Raw genomic sequence first — 6,967 nt, 5'->3', positions numbered from 1 at the left:
GGGTGTCCCACGCACGGGGGGCCCGGCGGCGCGCCCCCAGCCACATCCAGCTAACGCCGCCCGTGGAGGGCACACTGCCCTCGCCCGCGACAGCCCAGCAGACAGCTCTGCTGCGGTCCAGATGGCACTGCTCGTCAACGACAGGCAGGACAGGTGTACCGGGAGGGGCTGAGAGCAAGGGTTGGCGGGGTCACAGGTCAAGGAGGCTAAGGTGTGAGGGTTGACCTCAGGGGCCGCAGAGCTCACCGTAACATTTATACTTAATCTGAGTCATTCCCCTGGTGACCTGGCTCCTCGTCCTCACTCTGGCGCGGCGTGTGGCGGGCAGCAAGAGAAGAAGACACGGACCGTCAGCGAGCACAAGCGGAGGGGCCGGGAAGGAGCCGTGCAGCCACTGCTCCAAGGTGTGGGCTCAGATGCAGACGGCGGCCACACGCCCTGTCCAGAGCAGGTGCTGCCCCGTGCCGGCAAGGAGCTGAGCCCTGCCCATGAGGCCTGGCTAGGCCTCGGCTCCTGGGCGGTGACCTGACAGCCCTGGTCTGCTGGAAGCTGTGGGCCACCCTGGGCCACATGGTGGAGGGGGGCCCTGGGTCAGAGGGGCTGAGACCAGGCCCTACCACGTGGACCAATCGGCCTCAGCTGCCACGGAGATGTGAAGTGTGAGAGCTCCCTGCCACAGCACGCACACGCACACACATGCCCACACCAGGTGCAGTGTCCTGGCCCACAGGGAGGCCCGTCCCACCCTCCCCACTGTCTCTTCCCTCTCTGTTCCTGTGACCCTGAGTCTACTGCTCAGCCAGTTCTGGGGCCTTCTGGCCAGTTCCCGAACCTAGTGACTGGTGCCGGGGCAGGATGATCCCACACGCTGCAGAGCTGGCCGTACTGTCCCTCGCTCCCACCACCGATGGGCTGCCCAGGGCACAGACACAGGGACCTGCCCTCAGCACATGTGGCCATATATGGGATGGCCCTGGATCTGTGTGCTCCAGGTCTGGCTCCATGTGGAGGCATGGTATCCAGGGCCCTGGTCTTGCCTCTTTCCTGGGGAGCTGCTAGGGCCACCCCACATCAGAGCCAGGTATTTTCGGAGAAAGGGGGCATTTTCAACAGAGCAGGGACTTAGGAACACCCCTGGTGCATCCTTTCTGCAGGACCAGCCTGGGGGCCCGGCTAGGCAGGACGTGGGCTCACCTTCCAGCCCCAAACTCGGGGTAGGACTGACCTGGACTGGGCTCTGGCTTCCCCTCCTGAGGCCAAACAGGTGGTAGAAGTGGGGGTGGGTTCTGACAACTGCCCATGGCCAAAACCGACAGGACCCTGAGCCTAGGGCAGAGCCAACTGTCTGGTCCCAAGTACAACCTCTGAGGCGATCCGGAAGGCTCGCAGGTGGGCAGTGGGCATGCCCATGTCTAGTGCCCTCAGTGGACACCCAGCTCTGGCCTTCCTTTGGGGGACACTCTGAGCCCTCACCAGGGTCGCTGGGGGCCTAGGCTCATATCCTACGCAGGCTGCTGAGGGGCCTGCCTGCCCTGACCTCTGCTGACACCCGAGAACCTGAGCTCTGCCAGCCCAGCACATCTGCGTCTGCCTGGTGCCTACGGGCAAGGCCCCGGGGCTGACCCAAAGGCAGGCACGCCCGTGCCCTGCGATGTACCCCTGGGCTGCCGTGGCTGCTGTGGGAGGTGGAAGAGGCCAGCCCTCAGGGAGCCTGGGCCAAGCCACTCAAGGGCCGCACGCGGGGGCCCGAGCCTTGGGATCTATAGGACGCTCCTTTAGCAACTAAACCCGACTCCCACACTGGTGTGGCCAAGGCAGCTGCCGATGTCGAGGACCTGCGCTCAGGAAAGGGTGCGAGGCTTACCCATCACAGCTGAGTCCCAAATCCTGAACACACACCCACGCTGCCCCAGAAACACCTGCACCCCCAAGAGCACGGCCGCCGGCGCCCCCTGGCTGGCAGATATACGGCAGCCCCAGGAGAGTCCTGCTCTGTGGCTGAGGGGACCCTCCCCAGGGACCGTACTGCTGTTTCTACCTCCAGCAGGTGAGGCAGGGGTCATGTGAGCGGGACAAGCAGGAGAACTAGATGTGACAGACCCCAAGGAGAACACAGGCCTTCCAGAAACCAACCTGCAGAGTACCCTGGGCCGCCAGGCCTGCGCTCACCTTGGCCTTCTCGCTGGGCTCGCTGGCTGTGCCATAGGGGGCGGTGTGCAGCTCCTTGGACACCACACAAAGGAACTCCGCCTGGTCCTCACTGCCGTAGTTGTAGGACGAGCCGATGCTGACCAGCTGGGGGGTAGGGGGACAAGCGTGTGACACTTGCATGGCCACCCGTCGGGAAGCCCCAGCAGAGACCGCCAACATTCTACCCTGGTGGGGCGGGCTTCAGCCGGGGACTTCATGGACTGATGGGAAACGGAATCCTGAAGCACCGCATGGCCAGGGCACATGCCTGCCCTCTGTGTGACGATACTGTGTGCCACCGCGGGCCTGCACCCACACCCTCAATGCGGGGTGCTGACGGACCCTCTAGGGAGACAGTCCGGGAGGGGTGGGGTGGGAGCTTGCCCAGAGACTGCGCGGGACGAGAGGGGGCACTGCAGTCCGGCTGCCAGAGAGCCTGCTGTTCCCACCTGCGCCTGTCCCCGGCCTTTCCCAGGGGAGCAGGACCCCAGCTCAGGCAGGAAAATGGGAGGGCTGCCTGGAAGGAAGGCAGGCAGAGGCCAGGGGGGCAGCCCACTCGGGGAGCCTGGAGGAAGAGCTGAGGGCCGAGATGCCTGGAATTTTTTTAACTGTATTTGTTTCCTTCTTGTTGTGAGAGAGGAGAGAGGGAGTGTGTGCACGTGCGCACCACGGGGACCTGCACGGGGCTCTCCGGGTCTGTGCTTGCCCATCTCACCCATAGGCCCTGCCGCACCCCGGCGGGCACAGCCTTTCCACCAGGTCAGCAGGTGAGGGGCCGGTCTACCTGTCTCCCCAGGCACTAGGTGCCTGTCCACTCAGGAACTGGTTTGAGTTCCTCACCTGGCGGCTTTCTTTTTCTCTCTCCCTCCCTACTCTGTCCCTCTCTGGTCAAATTAAAAATAAATAAATAGGGACCAGCAGATGGTGTAATGGTTACGTTGGACTCCCACATAACCAAGCGCAATTCGAGTCCTGGACCCAGTGGCTTAAACCTTACACCAGGCACGTGTACATGAGTAACCCAAATGCCGAGACAGAAAGCAAGAAATCCCCCCAAGGGGGACGGCCATGTTATAATCCATTCTCCTTTTATGATTTTGGGCACGAACATCCAGAGTGAATTTTAAGCTGCCAGGTCCGGGACTCGAACCATGGCAGACTACATAGAGTCCAGTGATGTAACCATTACACCATCTGCTGGTCCCTTGGTATTTTTTGGGAGGGGAGGTCTAAATACTCTAAAAAAGACAGAAACCACCGTCAGTGTGTTCCAAGGCCCATGACGGTGGTCCACAATGCCATGTCACCTGAGGAAGCTGTGACAGCTGCTCTCCCATCTGCAGGGCAACCACAGAGGGAGGAGCGGGAGGAGCGGGCAGAGGGGGCAGGCACAGGACAAGGGCTCCGGGAGGCTCAAGCATCGCCTTCTTGGCTGCGACACCAGACCACACAGGCCCTGCGCCTCACCTGCTCGAACTTCCAGCCGTCGGACATAGTGGACACCATCTGTGTGAGCTCCTCCTCCTGGCACTGCAGCACTCGGTACACGTGCTTCACGGGCACCTGCAGGGGCAAGGCTGGAATGAGCCCACGCCCCACCCGCCCCGGCCAGGCCGAAGCCACCTTTGCCTCTGCACCCCGAGCAGGTCTCAATACCCACGGACCTGAGGATGCGCCGCAGAAGCAACGCCCCAGCCAGGGTCCGCTGCCATTTTCTGCCTCCATGTTTGCCTCCGAAAACATTTCTGTCTTGGGACCAGCAGTTGGCGTAATGGCTATGTCGCTGAACTCCCATGTAGTTGACTGCGGTTTGAGTCCCGGACCCGGTGGCTTAAGTTCACGCCGGGCGCGTGTGCACGTGTGCCCAAGATCCCGAAAGGAGAAAGGAGAAGGGATTGCGGCATGGCTATCCCCCCGGGGGCTGATTTCTTGCTTTTTGTCTCTCTCTTTCTGGAGAGCACACGCACCCTATAGCAAAAACCTCTCAAAACAACAAAAAAAAGAAAACAAAAAACAAACAAATATTTCTGTCTCATCCCAACAGAGCGACTCGTGCTCCTGAAACCCCGACCACAGCTGTGGCTAGGCAGGGAGACCTGGGCGTGCCACCTCTGCCCCACGCGGGAGCACACGCCGTTTCTCAGCTGACGGGAGGGCACCATGCCTGCCACCAGGAATGGCTCTCAAGCTGGGCCCAGCCCAGGCTGCCCCACCCTCTATGGACGGGCTGGCCTCTCAGGATGGCCACCCCAGTGCCCTGCTGCCTGACAAACGTGCCCCGTGCTGTGCCCGGCCGTTTCTGGTCCCGAGGGAAGGCTGCACTCCCACAGGTGCAGTCCTAGGAGCCCCCAAACATAAGTCGCGCAGAGCTCAGGAGGATGTGTCCCAAGGACACGTAGCATGGGAATCCCATGTCCCCATGCTAGGAACACAGGTGACAAGGCCACCTGCTGGTCTCGTTGTCACACAACCCAGCCCTACCCTGTGCTGGCACCTGTGAGGGAGAGAGGCCCGGAGCCACCGTGTCACAAGTGGTCTTGCAGGCAGGGAGCTCGACGCAGCCTGGGGAGGGCTGGGTGGAGGGAGAGCAGCAGGTGGGACGAGGGGGGCCTGCCCCACCTGGCCACGACCAGCTAAGTGGCCAGGCCGAGAGCTCCAGCCCAGGGTCCGCGGGGCAGGGCAGAAGTGCCTGGAGCAGTGAGGGCGAGCCGCTCGGAGAGCGCAGTGGCGAGGCCCGGAGACGGAGCAGCCAGGCTCTGTACGCCCACCCACGGCGCCAAGGAGCTGAAGCAGCTGGGCAGGGCTTGGTGCTCTGGGGCGACAGCGGCCAACGCCGAGACCCGACCGCGCTCCCTGCAGAGGGCCCTGGGTGTTGCTGGGGCAGCTGACAGGCGGCGTCCACAGGCCCAGGCACGTGGAGCACGCCTCGCCCTCCTCCCTGAAGCCCTCGGGCCCGGCAGACCCACATGCTCCCTGCCACCTAAATCCCGGGCACCCTGGGCCTCAGCGAGCTCCCTGGCCTCAGCACCTCTGTGGTCTCACCTGTGACGTTCTGCTGTCTCGTTCTCGAATTCTGTCCTTTACGAGTTTGATCAGAGAGGTGATGTTGTAAAATTCCGCTTCCTCCAACACTCCTGGAACAGAGGCAACTGTCGGTTCGAGCAGCCAGGGCAGATGAGAAGACGCCTCCCCCGGCCCGGCTGGCAGTAGACCTCCACAGAGCGTCCTGCTGAGCCCACCACAGGCACCTTCCCTCCATGCCCTGGAGGCTGCCTGTCCTGTGCTGGCTGACACCACGGCTGGGAAGCTGCAGACGGCCGGGCCACAGGGGGAGACGTGGGGGCTCGGGCCTTGCTGGGGCCTCGTGCATGGCACCTCATTTTCTCTGGAAAATGGAAGCCTGGCTGGCCGAGAGGAGTGCCCTAGCCCCAGCACGTCCTGAGACTGCCGTCTGTAACATGCCACACGTAGGGACTCGAAACCTCCTGGGAGTTCCCAGAACAGGTTCCAGGGCCCTGCTCCCTGTGGGTATTCTGAACGTTCAGGCCCGCAGCTGGGCCAGCAGGCACAGCGCAGTGGGCCCTGGCAGCCCAGGGGCGCGTCTGGCTCCAGCCACTTCTAAGGAAGCACACCGGTTGCCGGCAGGCTGCTGGAAGTGAGCCAAGGTCACCATGCCTGAGGAGGGCAGGCAGACCCTGGGAACACCGCAGGAGGAGGGGCTCGCACGCCGAGTGCTTACACCGGTAGCACACAGGCCCAGTCCGCCCCGGGCCAGTGCGGCCACTTTCATGCCGTCAAGGAGAGCAGACCCAGTAGACCAGGCTGTGGGCACACTCTGGGCACCCAGGGCCTCCAACTGTGTTGGCCAGAGCAACTGCCAGGGTGTGGGAGGCCCCGGCCAGCGTCACCTCCAAGGGCCAGGTCCCGGCCCCCCATCTGGGAGGACGTGAGGGGCTCACCAGCGCAGGGCGAGCTTCTCCGCAGGGGCTCAGGGCCCGACTCACCTTCCTCGGCGAGGTCTTTGTTGACCACCAGCTTCCCGTGCCTCAAGTAGTTGAGCACAGGCCCGAAGTAGGTGGGGTCTCTGTCGATCAGGTAGGCCCCCGTCTCATCCTGCAGGGCAAGAGGCAGCCTGGGTGAGGGGCCTCGCTCACGCCACTGCCCCCAGGCCAGCCAGGAAGGTCCCTTGCCTCTCACCCGAGCCAAACCCACGCCTATGGCACCTCAGGGACCCTTGGCCATTTGGCCAATCCTCAGAGAGGTCCAGGCCGAGGCTGGCTCTGTGCTGCACTGCAGTAAGCCTGCCGTAGGAGCCCAGGTGACCACGCCAGGAGCCTTTCCCGCCCACCCCACGGCCACACCCGCAACTGCAGTACCACCGCCTCTGCTCACTCTGCAGGTCCCGCAGCCGGGGCCCCTGGCTCTTGCTCTCTCTGGCGGCCATCCAGGCCCAGGGGCTCCCTGCGCGAAGGGTGGCTTCTGTAATGCGAGGGGAGCCGGGTTGGGGGCACAAAAAGGCCACACAGACAGGGAGGGCCTTGTTTGCTGCCAAACGTGGCCCTGGGCTCAACAGTGACTGCGGACCACTAAGGGACCCTGCCCCTGGGCAGCAGTTCCCAGGGGCTGTGCCATTCACATGACTCGGCCAGAGGCCTTTCCCCGGCCCAGCTGCCAGCCACGGCGGGGAGCAGGGATGGCAGGTTTCTGTGGCCTCTTCCCCAGGCCCCAGATGCCAGTGACACAGCTGCCTTGGGGATGGGCGGGCAGCAGGCAGGCT

The 6,967-nt window shown here is 63.5% G+C and overlaps 1 protein-coding gene across 2 annotated transcripts in view; it reads right to left on the bottom strand.

Annotated features, from left to right (window-relative positions):
• The window catches only part of KCTD5 (potassium channel tetramerization domain containing 5), an 18,272-nt gene that overhangs the window by 3,156 nt on the left and 8,149 nt on the right, over nucleotides 1–6,967 (bottom strand). Inside the window, exons 2-6 of one of the 2 annotated variants that reach the window (XM_014587043.2) lie at nucleotides 6,195–6,303; nucleotides 5,233–5,324; nucleotides 3,658–3,753; nucleotides 2,170–2,295; nucleotides 247–305 (exon numbers count right to left, since the gene is read on the bottom strand). In XM_014587043.2, the coding sequence (XP_014442529.1) occupies nucleotides 261–305; nucleotides 2,170–2,295; nucleotides 3,658–3,753; nucleotides 5,233–5,324; nucleotides 6,195–6,303 (468 nt within the window). In that variant the 3' untranslated portion in view covers nucleotides 247–260. The remainder of the gene's footprint in view (nucleotides 1–246; nucleotides 306–2,169; nucleotides 2,296–3,657; nucleotides 3,754–5,232; nucleotides 5,325–6,194; nucleotides 6,304–6,967) is intronic. The other variant, XM_006146414.3, reaches the window with a different exon arrangement.

Source organism: Tupaia chinensis, unplaced genomic scaffold (assembly GCF_000334495.1).
Source record: "Tupaia chinensis unplaced genomic scaffold, TupChi_1.0 Scaffold000178_1, whole genome shotgun sequence".
NCBI classification, from domain to species: domain Eukaryota; kingdom Metazoa; phylum Chordata; class Mammalia; order Scandentia; family Tupaiidae; genus Tupaia; species Tupaia belangeri.
This window is presented reverse-complemented; position numbering and strand designations above follow the sequence as displayed.